At 34.5% G+C, this 25,900-nt stretch overlaps 9 protein-coding genes across 9 annotated transcripts; 5 read left to right on the forward strand and 4 right to left on the reverse strand.

The window, feature by feature from the left end:
* Positions 1-399: 399 nt before the first annotated feature.
* On the reverse strand, positions 400-2,865 carry MONOS_17321 (uncharacterized protein). The gene has a single exon (XM_067870232.1). The coding sequence runs from the start codon at positions 2,823-2,825 to the stop codon at positions 1,290-1,292; it is 1,536 nt and encodes a 511-aa protein (XP_067731326.1). The 5' UTR covers positions 2,826-2,865; the 3' UTR covers positions 400-1,289.
* A 35-nt stretch (positions 2,866-2,900) lies between these two features.
* MONOS_13478 (putative calnexin) lies at positions 2,901-5,831 on the forward strand. The gene is made up of 4 exons (XM_067866186.1): positions 2,901-3,076; positions 3,129-3,258; positions 3,309-3,394; positions 3,444-5,831. Exons 1-4 carry the CDS (start codon positions 3,002-3,004, stop codon positions 5,052-5,054), a joined length of 1,902 nt encoding a protein of 633 aa, XP_067731327.1. The 5' UTR covers positions 2,901-3,001; the 3' UTR covers positions 5,055-5,831.
* An 871-nt stretch (positions 5,832-6,702) lies between these two features.
* Positions 6,703-8,489, forward strand: MONOS_13479 (putative 60S ribosomal protein L7-3). Its single transcript, XM_067866187.1, has 3 exons — positions 6,703-7,001; positions 7,061-7,432; positions 7,489-8,489. Exons 1-3 carry the CDS (start codon positions 6,753-6,755, stop codon positions 8,335-8,337), a joined length of 1,470 nt encoding a protein of 489 aa, XP_067731328.1. The 5' UTR covers positions 6,703-6,752; the 3' UTR covers positions 8,338-8,489.
* A 93-nt stretch (positions 8,490-8,582) lies between these two features.
* On the forward strand, positions 8,583-10,217 carry MONOS_13480 (uncharacterized protein; the record flags this gene model as incomplete). Its single annotated transcript, XM_067866189.1, has 2 exons — positions 8,583-9,690; positions 10,150-10,217. The coding sequence occupies 2 exons, from the start codon at positions 8,583-8,585 to the stop codon at positions 10,215-10,217; spliced, it is 1,176 nt and encodes a 391-aa protein (XP_067731329.1).
* Positions 10,218-12,140: 1,923 nt separating this feature from the next.
* On the reverse strand, positions 12,141-13,761 carry MONOS_13481 (putative Pex19; the record flags this gene model as incomplete). The annotated part of the gene is made up of 8 exons (XM_067866190.1): positions 12,141-12,793; positions 12,838-12,903; positions 12,954-13,046; positions 13,181-13,285; positions 13,347-13,403; positions 13,468-13,524; positions 13,575-13,631; positions 13,714-13,761. The coding sequence occupies 8 exons, from the start codon at positions 13,759-13,761 to the stop codon at positions 12,500-12,502; spliced, it is 777 nt and encodes a 258-aa protein (XP_067731330.1). The 3' UTR covers positions 12,141-12,499.
* A 104-nt stretch (positions 13,762-13,865) lies between these two features.
* Positions 13,866-14,669, forward strand: MONOS_13482 (uncharacterized protein; the record flags this gene model as incomplete). The annotated part of the gene is made up of 4 exons (XM_067866191.1): positions 13,866-13,958; positions 14,019-14,225; positions 14,276-14,368; positions 14,634-14,669. 4 exons carry the CDS (start codon positions 13,866-13,868, stop codon positions 14,667-14,669), a joined length of 429 nt encoding a protein of 142 aa, XP_067731331.1.
* Positions 14,670-15,132: 463 nt separating this feature from the next.
* MONOS_13483 (putative DEAD-box ATP-dependent RNA helicase 6) lies at positions 15,133-17,216 on the reverse strand. Its single transcript, XM_067866192.1, has 3 exons — positions 16,983-17,216; positions 16,665-16,899; positions 15,133-16,595 (listed from the first exon to the last, which is right to left on the reverse strand). The coding sequence occupies exons 1-3, from the start codon at positions 17,184-17,186 to the stop codon at positions 15,682-15,684; spliced, it is 1,353 nt and encodes a 450-aa protein (XP_067731332.1). The 5' UTR covers positions 17,187-17,216; the 3' UTR covers positions 15,133-15,681.
* A 1,636-nt stretch (positions 17,217-18,852) lies between these two features.
* Positions 18,853-21,407, reverse strand: MONOS_13484 (ribonucleoside-triphosphate reductase; the record flags this gene model as incomplete). Its single annotated transcript, XM_067866193.1, has 1 exon — positions 18,853-21,407. One exon carries the CDS (start codon positions 21,405-21,407, stop codon positions 19,074-19,076), a length of 2,334 nt encoding a protein of 777 aa, XP_067731333.1. The 3' UTR covers positions 18,853-19,073.
* Positions 21,408-22,351: 944 nt separating this feature from the next.
* Positions 22,352-24,692, forward strand: MONOS_13485 (uncharacterized protein; the record flags this gene model as incomplete). The annotated part of the gene is made up of 4 exons (XM_067866194.1): positions 22,352-23,347; positions 23,418-24,011; positions 24,121-24,375; positions 24,450-24,692. The coding sequence occupies 4 exons, from the start codon at positions 22,352-22,354 to the stop codon at positions 24,690-24,692; spliced, it is 2,088 nt and encodes a 695-aa protein (XP_067731334.1).
* Positions 24,693-25,900: the final 1,208 nt, after the last annotated feature.

Below are 25,900 nucleotides of genomic sequence, written 5' to 3' on the forward strand. Positions count from 1 at the left end.
ACAAATGCTTACGCTGAAATAAAGATGAAAATATCTTTTATTTGTGTTTTTTCTTTTAAGTTTTCATTTGTAAGTATTCAATAAAAATTTTTTGATTCGAAATTTTTGAAAGAAAATATAAAGATAATAAAAATAATCACCCATTTGTAAGTTCTACCAAATAATTTCCAGACTGTGTAATCGTAATAATTTATCATCTTGATTAATGTTTGAAAAAGTGTATTAAAAAACGATAGACATTTATGTTCAATGCAATTTATTTTTTTGAATTGAAATTGATTCATGAAATGACAAAAAGAAAATACTTGGTATAATTTCAAGCAAATATAGGTAATTTTACAGAAGTTTTTATTAGTTAATTCAGAAATTCTACCGTATTTTTTTGGTTTACAAAAGAAATTTATTAGCAAAAAATTATTAATTGCTAATCTAAATAAAAAAAATATAATAAATAGAATAGAATAGAATAAAATAAAAATATATAGAAACTAAGCACGAGAATCAATAAAATATAATTTTAAAATCGAAAGAAATCGAAAAAATAATTTTTATCCATTATTTTTCAAAATCAAAATATAAAGAAAAGAGATAATTATAAACTTAAATCAACATGATTAAAAAGACTTTCCAGACTGAAATGGTTTCTATATCTTTTGAATCTGTAGCTCGATAGCTCATCAGACGTGCAGATAAAACAACATTTCAGACCTCAATATGAGGAAAGTTTCAAACATTTAAAAGTTGATTTATTGAAAATACATAACTAAAATGTAGTATTAAACTTCAATAAATTTCATAAAATATTCAATAAAAAACAAAAGAAAAAATTGTCTTGAATCATAGAAATCAATTTGATGAAGACGATTTAGATGAAAACAAATGTGAAAGAATAATTTTATTTTAAATAATATTAAAAATTATTTAATTTAATTATTATTTTTAAATTATTTAATTATTGTTAATATTATTAACAACACTTATATATATTCTTTTTCACTTGATTCTAAATGTTCTTACAAATGATATCATAACATTAGCAAGAACTTTAGCTCTTAAATTTCATCATTTTTATCAGTCTTCAATCTAATTAAACTTCTACTGAACTTAATTGTGAGATTCCTCTTGCATACAAAAATCCATATTCGTCTTTCTAAGAACAGTAATAAGAACATTCAATTTTCTCATCTTGCAATGAAATTGATCCGATTTCTTTCCCTAAAAATCTTTCCCGATGATAATGTTCAAAGATGAAATCAGGAAAGGCTGTTGAATATAACAATGACTTTATGTTATTTGCAGTATCTTTTTAATTTTCCACCATCAAATATCTGCTTTCTAACTTCTTCAACTCTTTCGTCAATTGAATTTTCTTCATCGCTCCAATCAATTACAACTCCATCGCTTATATTTGCCTTTAGAAAAGCTTGAAAATGATTTGTCACAATATTTGAATCATTTTCTGCTTGTGGCTTCTTTATTGCATCATCATTATCCAATTTACACCCATTTTTCTCAATCATTAACAAAGGTTTTGTTTCGGTTTCAATAATTTCATCGTTTTCCTTTTCAATTTCTTTTGAATTTTCAAATTCATTTTCTTCGCATTTTGCGCAGCTGTGTTCCCGTTCGCTTTCGTTTTCATTTTCAGTTTCAATTTCATTTTCAGTTTCAATTTCTGTTTCACTTTCGTTTTCAGCTTCAGTCTCAGTTTCAATTTCATTTTCGGTTTCTGCATCTTCATCCACTTTCGCTCCATCAATAAGATCGTCCTCTCCCACCTCCATCTCCCCAAATCGCATCCAAAGCACCTCCTCTTTCCCTCCAAATCTCCCCGATTCTTTTCTTCCACACTCACACCCACGTCTCCCGTTGCACCCTCTTTCTTCTCCCACATCCATTGAACTCGATGACGATGACGAAGACGAAGAAGATGATGAAGATGAAGACGAAGTTGAAAATGAATTGATGGTGGCAGTTGCTGCTCCCGCTTCAGGCAGCTCCCCTGAGATCAGCCGCCGAAACCCCACATACTCCCGCTGGCTCACATTCGTGTTCCAGTCCAGAAGGTCCAGGCACGACCGCTCAAACTGCCACATCGTCTTCACCGGCAGCCCAAACGCCTCTGCCCAGCAGCTGTTCCGGATCGTGATGTCCGCACTCCCCTTGTGCGCCGCAAGCACACACACCACAAACAGCGTCTTCAGCGAGTTCCGGAACAGCTCGATAAACGTCGAGCACCAGTAGTGCGTCTTGCAGATCCGGTCAAACAGCACCACCCCCTGGATCACCTCCGTCGTCCGGATCCGGAACGTCCCACACAGCACCCCCAGGATCCGCACCAGCGTCCCCCGCATCTCCTCCCCAAACCGCCCCTTCCGCACCTGCACCACGCTGTCCCGCTCGCTCGTCCGCCGCCCTTCCCGCGCCCGCTCCTCCATCACCTCCCGCGCCAGCCCCGCCAGGTTCGTCTTCCCGCACACCTCGCAGCATCGCACCTCCCGCTCCTCCCCGCTCCCCACCACCCGCGCCGCATAACCCAGGCTCAGCTCCGCAATCTGCGACACCAGCGACGCTGCCCGCTCCACAACCTCCCCCACAGCCGGCACCGAGTGGAAATACGTCCGCATCGGCGCTTCTTCCGCTACCCCCGCTACCCCCGCTCCTTTCCACTCTCCGCCCTCCTCCGCTCCTCTTTCCTCTATTTCTCCTTCCATTTCCCCTTCCGCCTCCACTTCCGCTTTTAACTCCTCCCCCACCTCCTCTGCGCAAAATGCTTCTTTTTCTTCTATCATTCTATTCATGCGATCTTTTATATTTGATAACATTTGAATTAGTTGTTAAATGGAAATTGACACAAGAAGATCTAAAGTATTATTAATTTCAATTAATTATTTATAGTGGGTCTTATTATGATCCCTTTTTGATAAAAAGTTATTGAAATAAAAATTTAAATATCATATCTTTTTAAACATTCTTTTTGATTGAGAAATATTTGATCAAAATGTTTTATTTTAGTAAAAATGTTATTTCTGTGTTATTAACAATATGCACTATAACTAATTTCATAGATGCAAAAGTGTGATCAAATACGTTTTTATGCATTTTATATTGGATGAATTTCTTTTTAGGTTTATATTAATGAACTTTTTGATAATAAAAAGTCTATGGAAAACTGGAAAGGAAGCAATCATTCAAACTTTCGTAGCAAAATGGAGTTGCTTTACCCTTCTTATGATGAAAAGAATGAAACTATCCCAAGTTTGCGTTTAAATTTGATTAATGATATAATTTACCATTTGTTTATGTAGTGCTTTCAACAAATTCACATTTCACAAGATATGCACACTCATTAAAAGTACATCAAAAGATGAATGGAAACGGACTTCATTTTGAAGTTTGGATTTTTTTTTTGGAAATAAAAAATTATTATCTGATATTCAAAGTTTATTTTACGAAATGAAAATCCAAGATTGGACTGTGCAGGTGGTTATATAACTGTTTTAGAAACACCGTTTGACCAACTGTCATTTGGTGGTACAAAACATTATAAATTTCAATTTGGTCCAACTTTCTGCAAAGATGACGATGAAGTTCGTTTTGTAATTCCTTGCTTTGATGAAAATACCCAACAATGGGTGGAGCATAGACTAGTTGCTCACATAAAATCTCGATTGGACGAAAACGTGACTCATCTTTACACATTGATAATAAAACAAAATGAAGATTTTTCTATCAAAGTCGATGATGATCTGGAGTTTGAAGGAAATCTTAGGGATGAAGGAATTTTTGAACCACCATTGGTTTATCCGCGCTTTATACCAGATACTACTGACACAAAGCCAGACGACTGGGATGATAGAATAACTATTGATGATCCGACTGATGTTCCACCACCTGAATGGGATGATTCCATTAAGCCTACAATTGATGATCCATCTTTTCCAAAGCCGAAAGATTGGATAGAAGAGGAGCCCATAATAACAGAGGACAAAAAGGCAAAGAAGCCAGCAATGTGGGACAGCACGGAAGACGGAGAGTATCGTCCCCGTATCGGACTGAATGAAAAATGTGTGCAAACAATGGAGAGTGGTTGTGGGAAATGGAAGGCGCCTCAGCTGAAGAATCCGAAGTACAAAGGAAAGTACCCTGCTCGGCAGATACCAAACCCGAACTACAAAGGAGAGTGGAAGCCGAAGATGATACCTAATCCTGAGTGGAAAGATGTGAAGGAGATTATCCGCTGGAAAAATGAAGAAGGAGAAAGTGCTGAAAATGAAAAAAACAACAAAAGCGAAGGCAATGAAAACGATGGAAATGGGGTTATTACAGGAGTTATGATTGACATTTACGCAGGCGATACGACTGTCATGTTTGATGGAATACTGCTGTGTGACCACGATTTGGATGAGAACGGGAAAGATAAGGACAAAGACGATTATGCCGCAAAGCAACAAAACAGGATTCGATGGAACCAGCGACTTCACTATGAAGAGATTGTCAAGCGTATGAGTAATGCCCAAAAACTGCGGGTGTCGAGAAACAAGGCATTTGTGGAGATGAAAGCAAGATGGAGGAGGTACTTTCGTTACAAAGAAGGAACGGCCACTTGGCTGGTGAAAGGAGAATGGAGGTTGGTTGTCAGATGGATTGGGCTGTGGATGCAGCAGTATCTTTTTGATGCTTTCTCACCTTCAACTCTTATCTTCATGGGCATAGCAATCGTATTTGGGGTTGTTTTTACAATTGTTGGTTGTTGCTTGCTTAGCAACGAGCTCGAGAAGAAGAAAATATCTTCAACTGATAGAAATATGGAACAGATACCAACAGAAACAAAGAAGAAACATGAAGATAATAATGATGAGGAATTGAAAAAATTAAAAGAGGACAATAAAAAAGACACATTGGATAAGAAGCAAAAGAAAAGAAAAGATGGAGAATTTGCAACAACATGTACAAGTGAAGATCAAATTCAACACTCAATTCATTTAGATTCCCACAAAGAAATTGATCAACAAATTCCAAAAAAGAGAAAATTAAAAAACAAACGTCAATAATGCAAATTTTTAATTAAAGATCATTAACGCTATTATTCTGCTATTTATTTTAGTTTATATGTTCTTTTTTTGAGCATTATCAAAAATAAATGCTATTATAACCCTTATTATTTGTTTTTGATTTGTTTTTTGTGATAGTATTTTTAATAGAAGAAAGAATATTTAAAGGCAAATGTTCCATAATGCAAGGGAAATGCTTTTAAAATTCAACTATTCTAAGCCTCCACAGTTGAAAAGATTCATTGATTCCCATTCAGAACAGGAACAAATTTTTGAAGATAATTTTGAAATAGATGAACAAATACGCTTGAAATCGGAGAGGAACGACATTTTACAAAAGGAAATAGATGAAATAAAGAAGGAAGAAAGAACATCACAGATGAAATTGGAAATGCTGACTTCAAATTCAATGAAACTTTCTTCAAAATTGCTCAAATTATCAAAGCATCATAACCAAACGACTGATGAAAAAAATGCAAATGTCAAAAATGTGGAATGCAAGAATGAAGAAGCAACTACCCCTTTCGTGCAGAATACTAAAAAAGAACAACAAGAAAAACAGATAGAAAATACCAATCAAAAAATTGGAGTAAAAAAAACAAAATTGTCCATTTCCCAACAAAGCAACACTCGAACAATCAACTGTGGACCACCTTCTCCAGCAGTTCAATTACCAATTCAGATCAAGACTCACTTCGCTTCGGTGAGAAGCAATCCTTGTGTTCAACCACCATCAATAAATTCAACAGTAAAAAAGATTTCAATTACTCCAAAAAGAAAAATTAATCAATTGCAAGCAAGTTCTCCAGATTCAAGTTTGAAGCCTCAAGAGTCACCTTCATCCATAAATTCCTTTATTCAATTACCTTCAACTGACAAAGATTTGGATGATTCCGAAAAATTGAATGAAGCCACACTTCAGTTAAGGGATTCTCAAGAAGAGGAAAGCGATGATTCAGGTGCAACTAAGACTTCATCGCGTTTGAGATCAAATTTATCCACTTCATTGCCTTTATCTTCTGACATCGAATCCAATTCATTAACCTTCACGAGCACACATTCACTAACCACTTCACATGTTTCTGAATCACATCAAGTTAATATTTCCTCAACCTCCGAACGTTCAGCTTCCTCTCGCAAAGATTCCTCAACCCCTCCGCCATCAAAAACAACATGCTCCCCTTCGAAATCACTTAAAACATCTTTGTTTTCTTTGCAATCACCAGCTTTACTGAATCATCATTTACTCCTTCCTTCTTCTCATGATGACTTGCAATCGGAAAATGAAAAAACTTATTCATCTTCAGAGAAAAAACTCACTTCTCCTCATTCACTTCCTAGAACTCGTCCTCGTCCTCATCAATCAATATCTACTTCAATAAATATTTCAGAGAAAGTGAAGTCACCGCTACTTTATTCGGAAGAGCTTAGCAAACCATCTGAAGGGAAAATGGAATTTTCAAATACAAAAAATGATAACAATGATGATTTATCGAACAAAAATCTTAATAAATGAAAAAATTTGGATGTTTTATGTAGTTTCATTTTAAGCGATAATTTTTTCCTTTTTCGTTGAGATTTTTTGTAAAATTTTAAAGATTTTAAAACAAATTATAACGGTTAGATCTAATTATTGAAAAAGGGATTTTAATAGATCAAGTCTATTTGACGAGTTTGTCCTCGTTGGAATTTAAGGCCATGTCTTCTACAACTCAAAGTCCTTTAACACTTAAACGTAAAGAGGTGCAACAAGCAGATAACGCTAATCTTGCAATTCAACTTCAACAATGGATTTCATCCGTTTTGGGTCAGCAAGTGTCATTGCCCAACGATTTAGCATCCGGTGTTGTAATATGCAAACTTATAAATAAAATCCATCCAGGTTCAATAGGCAAATTTAATGAAAATCCAAATGCAGTTTTTCAGAAAGTTGAAAACCATCAAGCTGTATGTCTTTTTTTTTTCATTTTCCGTTGATACAAATGAAATACATAAACTTTTTCAAGATAAACGCTGCACTGAAAAAGATCGGCATCCCTGCCTCTGACCTTCCTGAGGCAATTGATTCAGCAAACGGAAAAGCTGATCCTCGTCTTCTGAATATTATCAATCGTCTTAGAGCTCATTCAAACATTAAATCAGCTTCTGTTTGCAAAGCAATTGAAAAGAAATCGAGATTGGATCATACCCGCAAAGGAATGATTCGCAAAGTTAGAAAGTGGTTGAAGCATGAACTCAAAAAGCCTGTGAACATCCCTGAAGATCTTCGGAAAGGAGCTGTTGTCTGCGAAGCAATTAACAAATTGTGCCCAAAACTTATTGAGGAATTCGATGCAGATCCAAAGAACGTCATTGCACAAACTGCAAACTGGAAGAAAGTACTTTTTTTGATTATTTTTCTTTTTAATAAAATAATTTTTGTTTAAAACAATAGATTAATGCAGCACTCATCAAATGTGCCGTTGCTCCATCAGAATTACCAAATGCCGTCAAAGCTGCAAAAGGAGAATCTGATGCGCATGTCATTTTCCTCGTGTACAAATTGAGCAATCGTGCAAAAACACTTCGTGTTGCTCCCGAAAGTGTTGTGAAGAAGATTGCAAACAAAGAAGCAAGAATTCGCAAGAGATTTGCACAGAAGAAAGAAAGAAAGATTGAAGCACTGCGAGAGAGAACAATGGGTGCAATTCGTGCTGCGAAATACAACCGCAAATACAAGAAGGATAGAAAGAAGAGAATTATGCTCCATCGCAAAGCCGAAAAGAAAGGCAACTTCTATGTTCCACCAGAACCCAAGCTTGCCTTTGTGATGCGTCTGCGTGGTGTGAATGGAGTTCCACCAAAGCAAAGAAAGATTCTCCAATTGTTCCGTCTTCGTCAAATCCACAACGCTGTCTTTGTTCGCCTCACAAAAGCAACACTCAACATGCTCAAAGTCATTGAGCCATATGTTGCCATTGGATATCCCAGTGTCAGAACCATCCGTGCTCTTCTCGTTAAGCGTGGATATGCAAAGATTAATGGACAGAGAATTCCTCTCACTTCAAACAAAGTGATTGCACGTGCATTGGGCAGATACAAGATTAAGACATTGGACGATTTGATCTGGCAAATTGTGACAATCGGAAGACACTTTGCCAAATGCAACCGTTTCTTGTGGCCATTCAAGATGAACTCTCCAAGAGGAGGATACAAGAAGAGCAAATTGAGACACTTTGTCGAAGGAGGAGCAGCAGGAAATAGAATGGGAATGATTAACAGATTGATAAGAAGATGTCTTTAAGAAATTACACAAACAACAAAAGAGAAAAAGAAGAAATGGCTTTCGTATACTTGCTTTTATAATTTTAATAACATTTCAGCAAGAATACGGATAACAATGTAAAAAATAAAACAAAACTGAAAAAATATTTATCAACAAAAAAACAATAAAAATCTGATCATAAAATTCAATAAATGGCTATTGATCAAATATACAATCTTTAAATAAACTTCAACATAACTTTGATAATGGATCAGATGAATAGAATGATAGAAGAAAAAGAAGCATTTTGCGCAGAGGAGGTGGGGGAGGAGTTAAAAGCGGAAGTGGAGGCGGAAGGGGAAATGGAAGGAGAAATAGAGGAAAGAGGAGCGGAGGAGGGCGGAGAGTGGAAAGGAGCGGGGGTAGCGGGGGTAGCGGAAGAAGCGCCGATGCGGACGTATTTCCACTCGGTGCCGGCTGTGGGGGAGGTTGTGGAGCGGGCAGCGTCGCTGGTGTCGCAGATTGCGGAGCTGAGCCTGGGTTATGCGGCGCGGGTGGTGGGGAGCGGGGAGGAGCGGGAGGTGCGATGCTGCGAGGTGTGCGGGAAGACGAACCTGGCGGGGCTGGCGCGGGAGGTGATGGAGGAGCGGGCGCGGGAAGGGCGGCGGACGAGCGAGCGGGACAGCGTGGTGCAGGTGCGGAAGGGGCGGTTTGGGGAGGAGATGCGGGGGACGCTGGTGCGGATCCTGGGGGTGCTGTGTGGGACGTTCCGGATCCGGACGACGGAGGTGATCCAGGGGGTGGTGCTGTTTGACCGGATCTGCAAGACGCACTACTGGTGCTCGACGTTTATCGAGCTGTTCCGGAACTCGCTGAAGACGCTGTTTGTGGTGTGTGTGCTTGCGGCGCACAAGGGGAGTGCGGACATCACGATCCGGAACAGCTGCTGGGCAGAGGCGTTTGGGCTGCCGGTGAAGACGATGTGGCAGTTTGAGCGGTCGTGCCTGGACCTTCTGGACTGGAACACGAATGTGAGCCAGCGGGAGTATGTGGGGTTTCGGCGGCTGATCTCAGGGGAGCTGCCTGAAGCGGGAGCAGCAACTGCCACCATCAATTCATTTTCAACTTCGTCTTCATCTTCATCATCTTCTTCGTCTTCGTCATCGTCATCGAGTTCAATGGATGTGGGAGAAGAAAGAGGGTGCAACGGGAGACGTGGGTGTGAGTGTGGAAGAAAAGAATCGGGGAGATTTGGAGGGAAAGAGGAGGTGCTTTGGATGCGATTTGGGGAGATGGAGGTGGGAGAGGACGATCTTATTGATGGAGCGAAAGTGGATGAAGATGCAGAAACCGAAAATGAAATTGAAACTGAGACTGAAGCTGAAAACGAAAGTGAAACAGAAATTGAAACTGAAAATGAAATTGAAACTGAAAATGAAAACGAAAGCGAACGGGAACACAGCTGCGCAAAATGCGAAGAAAATGAATTTGAAAATTCAAAAGAAATTGAAAAGGAAAACGATAAGAAAGTTGTTGAAAAATTGTGTGAAATTAAAAGAGAGAATGTGGATATTGAGAGAAAAAGTGATTTTGATTTCACTGTGGATAATCGTGATGAATCCGATCATTTGGGAGAAAGGAATCATTTATTCGAAAATATAATGTCCCAGTTATTATCGCAACAGTCATTTGAAAACAATTCTCAGATTTATGAATTTGCTGCTTTGTTTTATAAGCAATACCTTCATGCAAATTATGGTATTGTTCAAAACGAGTGTATGAAAGATACAAAGGAGTTATTACCTTCTAACGATTTAGTTAATAATACATTGTTCATAAATGATATGAAAGTTGAACCATGTGTTTCTCAAGGAATCATGCAAGTTGGATTGAATTATGAGCAAAAGGAAAAGTTTTAACTCATCAGCATTTTTAAGGAGCAGATTTTAGCAGTGCTATAATAATTCTTTAAGTATCAAAACAAATGTGTTTTCTCAGTAATATTGAAGCAAATTCATGAAGGGAGGAATTGTTCATTTATGCTGATTGTAATCTTTGAAGAAACAAGAGACTTTAACTTCTTTGAAAATGGATATTCCACGAAGAGAAGAGCATTTCACATGCACTTCACTTCTTGTTTGTGTTTATGTTTGCTAATCGTCTTATATTTACGCAACTACTTCTTTTCCAGTCATCTTCGTTGTTTACTTTATTCTACAAAGTGTTTCAGTTTATTATTTTGGAAGATGTTTGGCGAATGATTTACAGTTAAAAGGATACAACCAAATGCCATGAAAAGGAATCTTCGAATTATGGGACATTTATTTGAGATTTTGGAGAATTTATCAATCGAATTACAACAACAATTCACAAATGAAGCAGCTCAGGTACTTTCATACATGAAGAAGATATTTTTGAATTTTCATTTGAAAATATCCAATCAACTTTTCAAGGACATTAACGTTGTCGTCAGTTGTTAATACCTTATTTAAAGGAAATTTGAAGGAAATGTGCTACAATAAATTCTGCAAAATGAACAATGAGAATGAATGAACAAAAATTTGGGGTCATGGAAGAGTGAAGAAAACAGAGATGAATCCATCCATTCATCTATCAATTCATATCTTCGCCCATTCTTTTAGTCAAACAGTATTCTTATTTTTTTTTTTGAAATTTGCTATTGAAAGGCAAACAATTTTGTGGCATTTATTGTAACGAGACCTTCAACATTTGTAAACTGATTTATATTTACCTGGCGATGCTATCGATCGAGGTGCCTTCATCAAATTCAAAGATTTAATTAAATTGAAAACTACAAAAACTGCAGATTTTAGAAGCATTTTAATTTGCAAAGCCAGAACTTTATGTTTATTGTTATTACAGTTTTATTTTGGTGTATTCTGTGCATTCACCGTGAGATTGATCTTCTTCAAGGATTGATTCACCGACAAAATTACAGTTTTTATTTTATTTCTACAGCATCTATTTGTAGTTACCTATTTAACAATTTCAGTTGCATTTTAAAGAAAATGAAAAAAAAAAGATTTTCTTCCTTTCTTTTATGTTGTTAGTTTTTATTTGGACGTTGAAGGACAACACAAAAAATGCAGTATACATTTCTCGCCTGCAATCATTTATTTTAGTATATGTTTTGAGAGGAGAATTGTCAATGCTGTGATTTTTAGTCTACTGTTATCTTTTCCCATTCATTTTACTTGTATCTAAACTCATTATCATTCAAATTGAAGAAAGTGAGCTTAGCGAATGAAAGCAGTCAAATAACATAACTCATATTTGATGCTGCCAAAATGAGAAAAAGATGAATTTTGTGACAAATATTTTCTTTTTAAATTTATATTTGTCTTTGTTGTTCAACTTTCACCTAAAAATAGTCTACTTTTTTGCTCATACATCCAATTTATTTTTTTTAACATTCAAATATTCTATTTTCAAACTATTTATTCTGTTCTGATTTGTTTCTTCACTTTTTTCTTTTAGTTTTTTCCTATTGTTTTTATTTTTCTGTTAAATTTTCCAGATAAATATTCTTTTTCTTCAGTATATATTTCGTAAAAGTGTTTACAATTGTTTTTGTTTGTACTTTCATTTAACTTCTTTTCTGAGTGTCCTTAGCGAATTTTAGCTCATTTTGACCGACATTATGAATCTCTATGCGTATTTTCGCACAACTTGTCTATTATTTCTTTTTAGAATTGCCTATTTTTATTTTTATTAATTTTATTTATTTTTTATTTATTTTTTTTTTTTTCTCTCATCTTTATGGATGCAAGTCATAACAAACAGGTTAATACAAACTTTCAAAAGAGAAAAAAAATTCTATTTTAACAATTCAATAATTCACAATTTCATAAAAACACAAATAAATAAGAAAATTAAAAGCAAAACAATAATGATAATAATATCAAAAACAGTAAACAGAAGTGCAATTTTATAATAAAAAAGGAACAAGTGACTTCTAAAATTAGCGCGAATGTGTGTTCCTTTATAAAAATGCTTAGAGATTTACCCTAGCAATTACAACGAACATATCAACAATGGAACTTAAAAATTTGCTAATTCCACAAAAGATTAGCTTTTCAATAAAATACAATTCAGATTCATTTGAATTTTCTCCTTTTCATTGTTGAAATAAGATTCAAATTTCTGTTTTAACAGTTTTATTTGGTTTTTAGTGGTGCAATCAAGTTGTGTCAGAAGAGCAATCACATTCCTCATGTTCAGAATGTATTGCATCGCTTTGAATTTCTGCCACTCCTTTGTCTCTTTTTTCATTCATCATGGAAAAATCAGTTGAATTGTCTTGTGGTGCGTAGCTTTCTGTGCCATCAGAATCAACTCCATTACTCAAGTGAATTACATTATCAAATTTTTTATTTGCGAGAACGCCTCTCATCATTGAATGCTCAATCTCAATTTCATTTGGACTTAAGATATGGTTCAATAAATCTGCAGGAGGGTATCCAAATGGTTTTAACTGTAAAAAACATATAAACATATCTCTTATCTAAAAGTACATACTTCATTTAACTTATTTACAAGGTTAGAATATTGCTTTCTTTCATCAGTACCATCAGCAAGAATTTCCTATTTTGAAAAAAAAATTGAATTTTTCCAAAATAATTTAAGAAGCAAACCAAAATATCTTTTAAGACGTTCATTTGTCCTTCACAATTCTTTTTGTCCAATTGTGAAACAAATTGCAAAGAACTTTCAAGCCATTGAGGATACTTTAAGAAATAAATATAAATTCATCAATAAGGATAATTATACAACAAACATAAATAAATACAATGAATGAAAATAATAAATGTTATAAATATATGTGAAAATATGTGCAATTTTGATTTAATATTTTGCAAACTGATTCATTCATTTTTTGAATAAAGGATTTCTCAGATTCATTTTTCGAAAACTGCAGTAATTCGTGAGATATCGAAGGAAGAACAACTGAAGATGCAGAATCTTGCTATAGATATTTCATAAATAGCTAGTCACAAATCGCTGAATCAATATTTAAAAAAATAAACCTTGATTTTTGAATACATTTCATCCTGCGTTTCTGCAATTTGATCCAAATTTGATTGCTATTTAAATTTATTTTTCAAAAAAAAGAGTTAGAAATTCAAATAATTACATGTAATTCAAAACTAAAAATGCGGTCATTATTTCGTCTGTTTGATGCTCAATTTCCTTTAAAGAAAATGTCTAACACAAAAAATATCAAATAAGAAAATAATTTATCGAAAGATTCATACATTCATAAAGCGCGCCATTTTGCTTTGTTGCTCATGAAGTGTTTCAGAAGGAGCATCCTAAAAAATTTTTTCGTTTGTGAAAAAAAGATAAAAAAGAAATTGGAATTTATTAATTCAACTGAAATATTTTGAATCACACTATTAAAAATTTGACTGATTCTAGCATGCCCTTTTGAAACTCGTCCATTTAAATTTATTAATTTTTATTATCAATCTTTAAATATTTTGAAATTTTACAATGGGAATTTGGCTCCATAATTGCAATTATTGCACAATAGTTTTTTTCTGTAAATGTTGTCCAATATCATTCTCATCGAAATTATAACAATTTTATACATGAAGACTTCTATTAAATATGATTACCCATTCTGTCACTATGTTAATGTGTGCAAAAAGAACCAGAATTCAATTTTGTGAATGAAAAGATATGATTTATTTTAAAAGACACGCAACGTACAATCAGAATTAGAATACACATGCAGTGTTCCTATAAATGAAACATTGACAAATGGACATGGGCATTATTTTATTAATGTATACGTTCAATCACAAAGACGATGGAAAGATAAGTTTTTTGTGGGAATTAAACACAGCAAAGGAATAAACGGATATACAGGGCCAAAAGAGTTGAACAAAGATAAACCATATTCTGTATAATTTTTAACTTTTGGCATTTTTTAAAACAATTGATATCCATTTAGAGAAGTTGGTTTTCTTGCAATCAGGAAGCTTTACCTCCGTCAGCAGCACTTCCAAATGCTCCTGATTTAGTAACAACAGACTGTGAATTAGTGGTATTGATTAAAAATCAAAATTATTTTATCCCTTCATCAATGAGTATTATGATTCATGTTGATGAAGCAGATAATCTTTATAAAATACCTCCGAAAGAGTTTTCTCGATCAAAGAGCAAATCTGTTTTTAGTTCTATATTGACAAATAAAGAGACATACTCTATCATTGGAAATGCAACAGGAGAATTTTCAAAATATCGAATAAGGAATTTCAAGATTGCACTTAGAGAAGTAGCAATTATTCTGATTGTAATAATATTTATAGTTGCTTTCATTGGATATTTTGGCTTTAAATTCCTAAAGTTACATAATAACACCGAATCTGAGAAAACCTTTGTGAACACTTGGGTAAAAGGGAGATACGGTGATCGAGGAAGTCTTGTCGAAGCTAGTCACAATGAAACAAGAAACACAAGAGAACACAAAAAAGCGAAGAGGCAAACACTCAAAAAAGATATAATGAACGAAGTCAATGAAAGTAATTCGTGTACTGAAGATTATGATAAGGAAACAAATAAAGTGTCCACTGAAGAGATAGAACAAAATGATTTTTGTGATCAAATAGAGAGCAGCGAAGAACAAGAAACAACGCAATCATCATTTTCTTCGCATTTGCGTCAAAGGCGAAGTTGAAATTTGATGATACCATTGTGTTTTGTTATTTATGCTTTTAAAAATTATTTTTTGATAAACATTATTTGGTTTTATGTTTGAGATCATAAACAACTTTTGATTTGTGTAATTTGATTGAATTTGCAAGAAGGTTTTTTTAGCATAATAATCTTTTGTTAGATTGTTTTTATGATGAAAAGATTTTATCGAGCAGAGACGTTATGCATTAAAGATTGCTGGGAGTTTTTTTTTTTTTTTTAACTAAGCACCTTCTAAATTTCATTCAAGAGTTTAAATCAAGAATATAAAATCTTCATAAATAAAATCCTGCAAGAATGTAACTTTGAAGGTTCATGTCACCACACTTCAAAGAAGTGAGGAAAAAGAAGGAATTCAACACAACACAAAAAAAAAAATGAGAATGATTACATTCAACGCACAAATCAACACAAAGTTCAATGGAAAAAATACGTTTTCAAAAGTGCAATGCACATAATAAAACTACTTGTAAATGATAATTAATGGCTAATAAGATTATCATGGGTATATATCCACATACACTATTAATTTGACAAAACAATCATTCCATAAAGCTACCACATCTTATAATTTTTTAATCACTTCTCATTATAAACATGTATCAGTATCCATTCTTCTTGATTGTATATCGTCCTTCTTCATCCCCAATCTTTCTGTGATGCTTATTGTGTATATAGCTCTGGTGGGATAACAGTGGGGATTGGCTTAATTTCTGTGCCAAGCTCTTTTTCAATTTGATACATGATGTGACGATCGTCATAAGTGATCAAGTTAATGGCTATACCCAAGTGTCCAAATCTCCCAGATCGGCCAATACGATGCAAATATGTTTCACTAGTCTTAGGCATATCGAAATTGATGACAACGTTTACTGACTGAATATCAATTCCTCTTGTAAGTAGATCAGAACACACAAGATTTCGTCCAACGCCATTCTTAAAGTCATGGAACACACGATTTCTTTGTGATTGTGGCATCTGCGCATGAATATAATAGCAGGAATGCCCCATATCTGTAATCTTTTTTGCTAAAAGCACCACCCTTTGAACAGAGTTACAGAAAATCATTGCTTGATTGATGTTAAGTTTCGAGAATAAGGCATCCAAGCAAGCCACTTTGTGCCTCTCTTCAACAAATGCATAATACTGAGTCACACCAAGCAGCGTCAACTCTTCCATTAAATTCACTTCATGTGCCTCTGTCATATATCTATCAGAAAAGCTCTTCACAGTCATGGGGAAAGTTGCACTGAACAACAGGATCTGCCTCTTGGGAGGGAAGTGATCAAGTATCTCTTCAATTATTACTTGAAATTCAGATGTTAGTAATTTATCGGCTTCATCCAGAACAAGGGTGGTGCATTGATGCAAATCTGCAACGCCTCTTTTTGTCATATCCAGGATACGTCCTGCAGTCGCAATTAAAAGTTGACCAGGTTCCTTAAGTTGCAAAATATCATCGCGAAGTGCAGTACCACCAGTAACCATTTGCGCTTTAATCCCCATGAATTTAGACATCTCTTGTGCAATGTGTAATGTTTGAATTGCAAGTTCACGTGTTGGAACAATAATTAACGCTATAAAAAACGAAATGTTAATCAAATTATGTTGTTATTAAAGAGATGCAAGTGAAAACTCATTTATACCCTGAATATATTTTTTTGTTTGGTCTATTTTTTCGAGAACTGGAACAAGAAAGGCTCCAGTTTTTCCTGTTCCATTTTTGGCACGAGCAAGAACATTCCGTCCAAGCAAAGCGACAGGAATAGATTCTTCTTGAACTGGTGATGGTTTCTCAAAGCCCATTGCAAATATACCTTTTAACAGTTCTGTTTTCAATCCATAATCTTCAAAAGAATGTCCTTTTGTTGAGGTCACATCCTTTGGATAAGATCATTCAAAAAAAGGCAAATAATCATAGTGAAACAATGATCTAGAAAAGTTCTAGGGAATTGATGTAATACCTCAGTTTTTGCACGAGAATCATGGAATCGGTTCGAATGCTCAAGAAGGTCATGCTTCGTTTTCTCATCCAGACCACTCATCGAAGAGTCCGAGGATGAAGAAGGGACTGGCTCATCTGAAGGTGCATCAGAAGATTTTGCCTCTTCATTTATTGTGGTAGAGGTTTCGCTAGTTGTTATTTTCTGCGATTCAATAGAAGACATTATTAACTTTTTCTGTTTTTTACAGATCTGACCTATAATATCTGTCAATCAAACTCAATTTTCGTTAAATGCTTGAATCATTGGGAAAAAATAATAAATGTCACACAAACTCTTGTTGTTGAATGGAAATCAGTTTGATCATAGACCATCAATATTTACACAAATTTATTCTAATATTTCGAAAAAGATAATAATGGAGTTACACATTTCGACTTTCACTGAAACAAATTTTCATTCAAATATATTATTAGGTAATTAAATAAATAAGGATTTTCCACTGATATCTTTGTATTTTATTAAGAACAAATCACAAGACTTAATTATCTCAAGCCAGAAGAAATTCAAAACTGCATAAAATCAATAATTGAATGTTGCAATTCAATATCTAGAAATGAAGATTTATTATTGATCAAGCGTTCATTTTTAAATCAATTAAATTCTATTTATATCAAAAATGATACTTCAGTAGATGTAAGGCAAATGATTCTTTGTTTGTTGAAAGAAATTGGACTGAAATCTTTCCTTCTGGATTACACGTTATGGCCAATACTTGATTCTACCGCATTGGAAGATTCAATCATGATTGACTTGGAACTTAAAATTCCAGAAATTTCTCGCCTTCGAAAACCAATGAATACTAAAGATCTTGCTTTTAAGAAATGCATATTCGAACTTGGAATGATTTATTGCTTATGCAAGAGAAATTCCGTTATTTCTTTGACTGTATTGGATTTCATTCTTCCTGAACTATTTTCAACTTTGGAAGAGTTAACAGCTGAACTATCTACAGATTATATTGAATTTCTTTTTATTGTTTTGCATTCCATCCATCCTAAGTGTATGTTAACCTTTTAATTTGCTGAATAATATCTTTTTATTTATTGTTAGTTCATATGATGAAATTCAAATCTTTAGGTTCACTTGAAAAAATGAGAAATATTATTCAAAAAGATGCAAAAATCAATATATTGACTTCACTTTGCGTTGTATGTGCGATTTCATTCATAGTAAGGCTTCATAAGTTAAATGCAGTTGCATCAAGAAACGCCTTGAAAGAAATTGACGTGATCTCGAAGCTTCAGAATGTTTTGCAAGAAACTATGAAAGATAACAAAATATCGGACTTACATTTACTGAATACACAAAAAAGGATGTGGACGTTTAACAGAGCAATAGAACTTCTTGACTCGTTGCGTTGGATTGAAGAAAGCGAGTTCTTAAAGTTGCTTGCAAATGATGCGCTTCAGGATATTATTGCAAACACTGTCAAAGAGAGACATGCTCCAATCAAAGTGAAAACAGCTGCGTTGATGGTTATGAGCGAAGATGTGAAAAGAGGAGGGCTGGCTGGAGTCAACGCTCTTCTGAAGAATAGTAGATATGAAGCTCCTCTTTTGTTAATTACCCAGTTTTTTGAAGTTTATCGTTTAATAATAACTCAATCGATAAGTTTCATTTGGATTTTACTTGAAGTTATAAATAAAAATTCTCTTTTAGCTGAGTGTGGAAGACTCAAAAAAGAAATGGAAGAAGAAGGATTATTTGATGCATTAATTTCAGCAGTGAACATTATCACAATAGATGCAAATGACAACTCAGTTCTTTTGCATTTTATTTCAAAATGATTATGTTTTCGGCAATCTTTTTTTAAACAAAAATACTGATTAATGAACTATAAGCTTTATTTCAATGATTTCAATTTTATTTCACTAGCAAATAAAAATCAAAGATGCAAACGAGACAATGTTAAAAAACACGACTCACTCAAAATATCTATCTATATATATGCATAACCGAAACGCTTATGCTTTAATAATAAATTACCGATTGGTATTTAACATCCTTTGATTTATTCAAGATTGTTAAAGAACAGAAGTGAACACTTGTTCAAGTGTATTCACAGTTTCCTCCTGCGCATGCCAATATTTCCTTCCTTTTATCCTCTGCGTTTGGATCCCATTCAACTTCAGTCATTCCTTCGATCAGCAATTTCAATACATCTTTTTCTGAATCTTCAATGTTGATTTCCTCGGTTGTGTAATTCTTGCTTAAATTGCATTTTTGAATCGATAAAAGCTTCTTGCTTGCTTGGATCTCGCTCTTTTTCTTTTCCACTGCTGATTCTCCGAGTCTTTTCCATGTTGCTAGCCATTTCTCATAAACCTCTTTCTCCACTTCTTCAAATGGCAATTGAGGATATTTCTTTGAGCTTTCGGTCATGTCAGGGAATAACGCAATTCCAGCAAAGCAGTTTGTATGACCTTCCAACCAGTTGAGAATGGCGTCTTCTTCTCCTTTGAGTGTTTCCGTCCCCACTCCTCCTTCTTTCATTACTGTTTGTGTCTGGTTGTAGTTCACAGTCAATGACACGTTGTGATAGTTAGGTCCTGATCGATGTGAAGTTTGGATGAAATGCTGATGAATGAATGCTGCTCTATCTAACAGAGAAACAGCTGCTTCATTGTCTCTGACGATTGATCCGCTCATGTTGATGGGCATTGTCACCACAAGCGATGCTGGAACTGCTGTGGCTCTCAACCCAGACGATGATGATGATGATTCAGTGGGCGAAGGAACGGGAGAAGGTGTTCTTCCTTCGCTTTCTGCCTTTGCATCGTCCATTTCTGCTTTTTGTTTCGCTTTTTCTGCTTCTTCCCTTTGGATCTTCTCCTCTTCGTCTTTCAGTTTTTGTCTTGAATAAACGTCTGTTTCGATAAGCGGCAATCCAATGTGCTTTTCGCATTCGTCCGCCAATCTCGCAATTTGATAAACTGGTGTGCTTTTCGGAGAAATAACAAAATGTGTCTGCTCCGTTTCGTCTGAAATCTCATCTGTTTTTGCTTTCAAATTATCGACAATATTCAGCAAATATGCAGTTATTGGAGAATTTGACTCGATTCTCACTCTTCTCAGATAATATGGAGCATGAGCCGCATGAATTCCAGAAGTTGTTCCAAGCAATGCTGATGTTGTCCCACTTGGCTTAACACATCCAATTCGAGCAGCTGGATTGATTCCGAGTCTCTTTGCCCATTCTGCATTCACTTCCTTTGCTCTTTGTGCTGCCTCTTCAAGCGTTGCTCCTCCATCTGCTGAGATTAGTTCCCAGTTTTGTGCAAGTCCCGTTAGCGAAACACCAAGAAGTGCTTCCTCTTCGCAATTCTTCTTCCATTCCGGTTGGATAAACTCAAAATTGGTGTATGTTGCCTGCAATGTTCCTAATGCTGTTGCTGCTTCAACTGCTTCAATAAATTCTTTTTTGTTTTTGCACGCAGCAACGTTCACTTCAGTTAAATTGCACATTTGCTTTGACCTTAACGAAATTTCAGCACATGGATTTGTTCCGTAATCTGGATCATTTGTCAAAAATACCCCTGGCTCTCCTGTTCCATTCTCAAAGCATTTCCTCACGCACCTTTTCAGATCAGACATAAATGAAGGAGAACTTCGAAGCAGAACTGCCGAATTGTTTGCTCTGGCTCTGTGTGGATGAGTGTTGAACCATTCCCATCCTGCTTTGCAATTCATCATTTCCTCATCATCAATATCAAATAACGAAATCAAAGCACTTCTTCTGGAGCCTCCTGACACAATCAAATCTCCAATCTGACATAAAATATCATGAACTTCTAGAGGTTTTAATTTTCTCCCAATCGCTCCTTTAATAATGGTGCGAAGATTTTCATGCATCAGTTCCAAAGTTTCTGGTCCACTGGCAGTTCCTCCAGTTGACAATTGAGCGCCCCGTGGGCGAATTTTTGAATAATTAAATTGTACTTCCGGATTCTCCAATAAATGAACAACTGATTCAGCCCATCCTTCTTTTGTATCAGGAATTATGAACAATTCTTCGTGTCCTTGTTTAATTGCTGGTAATTTTGAAACATGTCTTTTCTGTACGCTGTATCCACATCCGCATCCGCAGCACAATAAAAACAATATATCAGCGAAATCTCTGAAATTTTCAATGTTTGTAAAGCTGCAATTGTACATTCGCGCATTTGACAATTCAATTGCTCTTCCTGCGTATTGCATCGATCTCATCGAAGGAACAACTTTTCGTTCCCTCACAAAATTCATTGCTTGATGAATTTCAAAGAAATGTTCAGGAAATTTATTAATATGCATGTTTTCCACTCTCTGAACAGTTTCTTCATAAGTTTCTTTTCTTCCCGATGAAAGAGTTTGTGAATAAGTTCGATAAAATACTATTTCTGACATCTGGTGCATATGTTTACAAACAACTCAAAATATAATCAATTTTCAAAAAAATGAAGCTCAAACGATTCGAGAGCAATCAAATTTTTCTTCAGAATTTTGTGATGTTATCATCTCTTCTGACATGTAATTTTCAATTGTGTTTCTGAATGTTACGATAGATAAACGAATAACCAAATTCGATCTTACAGCTTTTATACTCGAAATGTCAGATCTTAACAGCCTTTAATTATAAATTTTTGACCTTAATTTATTAACCAAAAATTAATTCAAATTATACAAGGTTATAGCGCATGAAAATCCAAACAGAAACTGGACTGTTTGGATTATTTCTCCAAAAAGTTGAATTTAAAGATGATTTTCCACCGAATATGTCTCTACTTTTCGCAAACAATGAAACAAGTTCTTTTTTTAAATGGCTCATGAATAATGTTTCGACACACGCAATCTTAAAAACAGAAGTTGCATCGCAAAAATTTGTTTGTGAGGATCATAGAACGGTCAATGTTGGAGAATCTTTTCAAAAAAAACTTAACCAAGAAGAGATAAATTATGAAAAGCGTCTTTCCATAAATCGTTTATGTGTGCCAAGATGTATTGCTGGAACAACAAAATCTGAGTTATTTCTTTCCTTTAAAGCAGGAACTCAACATGAAAGAGAAGGATATAATTCAAATGAAATATTGCTACTTAACTCGCGTCTTCGTCGATTGAAAGGACAGCGACAATTACTTCTTCAAAGACTTGAAGAAATAAATAAAGAACAAGATGTTTCGCTTTTATTTGCGGAGCAAACATATAATTCAATCAATAAGACAATAAAGGATACTGCATCGCTTGTGGCAATGTTATCTCAATCTTGCAGTCATCTGCATCAATCGTTGAATGAATACACTTTAACGAGTCATTCTTTAGTTTCCCCTCTTTCAATAATGAAACATTATCCTATGGCATTTCATGTTAGTGATTATCAAGCAATTGATGGAAATTTTTTAAATTGTTTAACTGTTCTTGTAAATAAATTGAAAAGTTCTTCCGGAAATGCTTCTTCGTTTGAGCGTTCCGAAATTTCCGGAAATTCTTCGCCGGAAACGATTGAAGCCAGTACTCAAATATATCTCAATCGAATTCGAGAGCTGACAAGAATATCGAAGGCAATATCAGTTGGAAGACAAAGACTCTTCGAGATAAGTATTGAAAAGGAAAGGTGGAATGCAGCACTTCAAATACTAAAGCGTGAATGTGTAGTCATTGCACGGGACATTAATGAAACTCCTTCAAATGAAGCTTATCGTACTTCAAGAATTATACTTCGAAAAAAAACCAAATTGGACGTACCTTTGTTTAATTATTTCTTGTCCAACCCCACTTTATCAATTGATCAATGGATGGTAGGGCATCCTGAGAAAAGACTTTTTAATGAACCAAGTCAAAGTCATAAAGATTATCTTGAGTCTTTTTCAACAACAACAACACCAACTCTCAGCAGAACAACAACCAGCTTTTCAACACCTGTTGCGTCGAATGCATCTCCTAATAAAGAACCCAGCCTTTCTCCTGCAAGCTCAATTCATACAACAGAAACTGTTGAACATTTTATAACACCTTCTCATTCTTCCTCTGCAACAACATTTTCTTTATCAACTTTTGACATTCCAGTAAGAACAGAACCACATTCTAATTATCGAGAATCAACAAAAAGACTCAGTGATTTAATTCCGATATTACTTCAGAAGCTTCGTGACGTTATCACATCCAATGTGCTCGAAAAGGACTATGCATTAAAGCGTGCCCGACAAAACAGAACAGCACTTGTGCATCAAGCCATAATCAAACTGTTGTGTGAACAGCAGGCACGCCATTGTTTGTTTATCACAACACTCCATCGAGAATCTCGCTTTCACTCTGCTTTGAAAGATCACATTCATCGTGCAACTCAAACTGTGTGCATTTTTTTTGTATGTTTTTATGATAATTTCAAATTTGTGATATTATGTTTTTTTGAAAATTCAGATCGAAGCATTGATTCTCTTAAAAGATTCTTCTCCTCATTTCTTTCCAACAGCCAAAAGGCAAACGCTTATTCCGTCTGCGTTGCCATATTCTTCTCTTTTTTTCAACTGGAAGCATCAAAAAGGTTCAGCATATCTTCAACATTTAATCAACCATCGAATGAGCGCAATAGCTTCGCAACTGGAAGAGAGACCAATAATTCCATACTCAATTTCTGGAGGCTATTCAACTGAAAGAACTTCTTTCAATAGCGTTGTTGAGCTTTCATCTGCTCCTCGCATTAATTTGATTGTTTCTCATCTTGTCGAACAAATACTAACATCATTTTCAATCAATTTGCCTGCACTGTTTTCTCAGTCAAATCAGTCTTTACAACATTCTTTTGTAAACTCTGTTCAAAATTCATCGTCTCCTATCCCTAGCACGAATACATTAGCACAATCTGTTTATTTATACCTTCAAGTTCTGAAGGAAAAAGGATTCAGCGCAATTATCAATAGCGATGAAATATCTGTGCCAATTGAGCAAGACACGCTTCGAAAACTTAACGAAGCCGATTCTTTAACACAGACGAAATTAGTAGAAAGACTTAAAGTTTGCCAAAAAGTTATTAAACTTTTTTTGAGATTATGAACTTTAATTTCTATTTTTTCATTTATGAATATGGTTTTTGATGTGTGTATGTTTTTGTGGATTTTTCTAGTCTTTTCAACAAATACGCAAGCAATCTTTATCCTCGTTTTATTCACTCTGGCCAATCCGCTCAGCATTCCTGCACACTTTGTATATTCAATCCTTTTCTCCTCTGGAGCATTGTCTTCTACCAATTTCACTTCCGATTGTTGCTCCTTCTGAACTCTTCGCTCAAATATCATCAAGAATTAGCTCATTGAAAGTTGATCATATATTTGTGCAGCCACAGTTCATCCAAGCAATGGACAGATTGCTTCGTACAAAGGTTTGATAACAGTAAATATCTGCTTTTTTGAGCATGCATATGATTTTTATAATTTTTGTGTGTTATGATAATAGGAGTATATTCAGCAGCTTTCAGATTCAGCACAAGAGCTTTTAGAAAAATTAATGACTTACAATTCAGTATCAAAGAAGACCCAAGAATCTACAAATATTGCATCTTTGCAAAATAGTGAACGTCAAATATTTGTTCTGTTCTTCAAAAATCCCGAAAAGCTGAAAGCCATGTATCGTGCACTTCAACAAAAAGTTCAATCAATATCATATTGTGTGCAAGATTCAATGCAACCACATAGATGAATGTTTCCTTTTTGACTGTTTGGAAAAAAAATATTTTTAAGCAATGACGATAGAAATTTCAATTCATGAAAGATTCCCAAAGAAAGTGAAATTTTTTCAAAATTTTATTATTCCGTTGATTCTTTTTAAGAACTAATAATTGTATTTTTTCTGTTATGTAGAATTTTTTGATTTCGTTCAAATTTGATTTTTTGTTATTTTAAATATATTGATTTGAAATTTTTTATGTTGCATCAATTCAAATAAATGAAATAATACATAGGATCATAAAATTATTTTTATCTAATTTTTTTACAGTTACAAATTTTCTTGTCTAAAATTTCAGTTAACACATATTTCAAAATGAACATTTTGACGACGTTCCATTCTCAAAAACAAACAACATGGGGGAAAATACGGACTTTCAAGCTTTTTGTGCACAAAGCATGGAAAAATTGTTTCACTTGTATCATTTTTAAACTTTATCAGATTTCAAAATAAATTTGATTTTCATATTTGTAAGCAAACATCATTGATGTTACAATAAAATGTTTTGTGACCTCACATGTATTTTAAAAAATGAACCCATTTTTTTTTTCATATTTAAAGATCACAAAAAGTTTATCGAAAGTGCATAATTTTTCATTGAAAATGCTTGGAGTCAAATATTTTGTCCCACATCGACTGTTAAGTGTTTTGTTTCATTAGCTTTTGTTGAAATTTTTGGAAGTGAAAGAATTTCTTTGATGAAATTAAAACATGCTAGTTCTTTTCTAAATTTTTGATCAAATATGAAAGTTCAGGATTAAAAATGTCTATTGAATAGAAACAAATACCAAGAGAAAAAATTGTTTTTATTATATATCCGTCCATAAGAATATTTGACCATAAGTGAGTGATTAATTTTGAAATCACTGTTTTTCTTTCAAAATTTTCGGATCAAAATTTTTCTTTGAAAATTTGTAATCTCAACGCAACAAAGTTTAAACTCAAAAAAGACAAAGTTTTGTCAAACATTCATATGCAGCTTTGGCTAATGAAACAAAGGTCAAAATGTCAATATTTTTATGGGAGATTCTTTTTGAAATCATAACTTTTTTTGGTGTGTTGATTATTTTGTAAATTCTATGTCACATGCCAAATAATAAACAATCAAATGTCAAATGTTTATGAATCGTTTTTTAATCCAACAGTTGATGAAATTTTTTTGTTGAGATTTTCAAATTTTT

The sequence above is a fragment of the Monocercomonoides exilis genome (genome assembly GCF_001643675.1).
Source record: "Monocercomonoides exilis strain PA203 chromosome Unknown scaffold12-1864167, whole genome shotgun sequence".
NCBI classification, from domain to species: domain Eukaryota; phylum Preaxostyla; order Oxymonadida; family Polymastigidae; genus Monocercomonoides; species Monocercomonoides exilis.

Bases quoted from the DNA above. Each gene is read 5' to 3' on its own strand.
- MONOS_17321 (XM_067870232.1), bottom strand. From the start codon at position 2,825: ATGTTATCAAATATAAAAGATCGCATGAATAGAATGATAGAAGAAAAA.
- MONOS_13479 (XM_067866187.1), top strand. From the start codon at position 6,753: ATGTCTTCTACAACTCAAAGTCCTTTAACACTTAAACGTAAAGAGGTG. The intron at 7,002-7,060 runs GTATGTCTTTTT...AACTTTTTCAAG, and splicing joins AAGTTGAAAACCATCAAGCT to ATAAACGCTGCACTGAAAAA. The intron at 7,433-7,488 runs GTACTTTTTTTG...TTAAAACAATAG, and splicing joins AAACTGCAAACTGGAAGAAA to ATTAATGCAGCACTCATCAA.
- MONOS_13478 (XM_067866186.1), top strand. From the start codon at position 3,002: ATGTTTTATTTTAGTAAAAATGTTATTTCTGTGTTATTAACAATATGC. The intron at 3,077-3,128 runs GTGTGATCAAAT...ATTTCTTTTTAG, and splicing joins CTAATTTCATAGATGCAAAA to GTTTATATTAATGAACTTTT. The intron at 3,259-3,308 runs GTTTGCGTTTAA...TTGTTTATGTAG, and splicing joins AAAGAATGAAACTATCCCAA to TGCTTTCAACAAATTCACAT.
- MONOS_13483 (XM_067866192.1), bottom strand. From the start codon at position 17,186: ATGTCTTCTATTGAATCGCAGAAAATAACAACTAGCGAAACCTCTACC. The intron at 16,900-16,982 runs GTATTACATCAA...TCTTATCCAAAG, and splicing joins ATTCTCGTGCAAAAACTGAG to GATGTGACCTCAACAAAAGG. The intron at 16,596-16,664 runs GTATAAATGAGT...CGTTTTTTATAG, and splicing joins AACAAAAAAATATATTCAGG to CGTTAATTATTGTTCCAACA.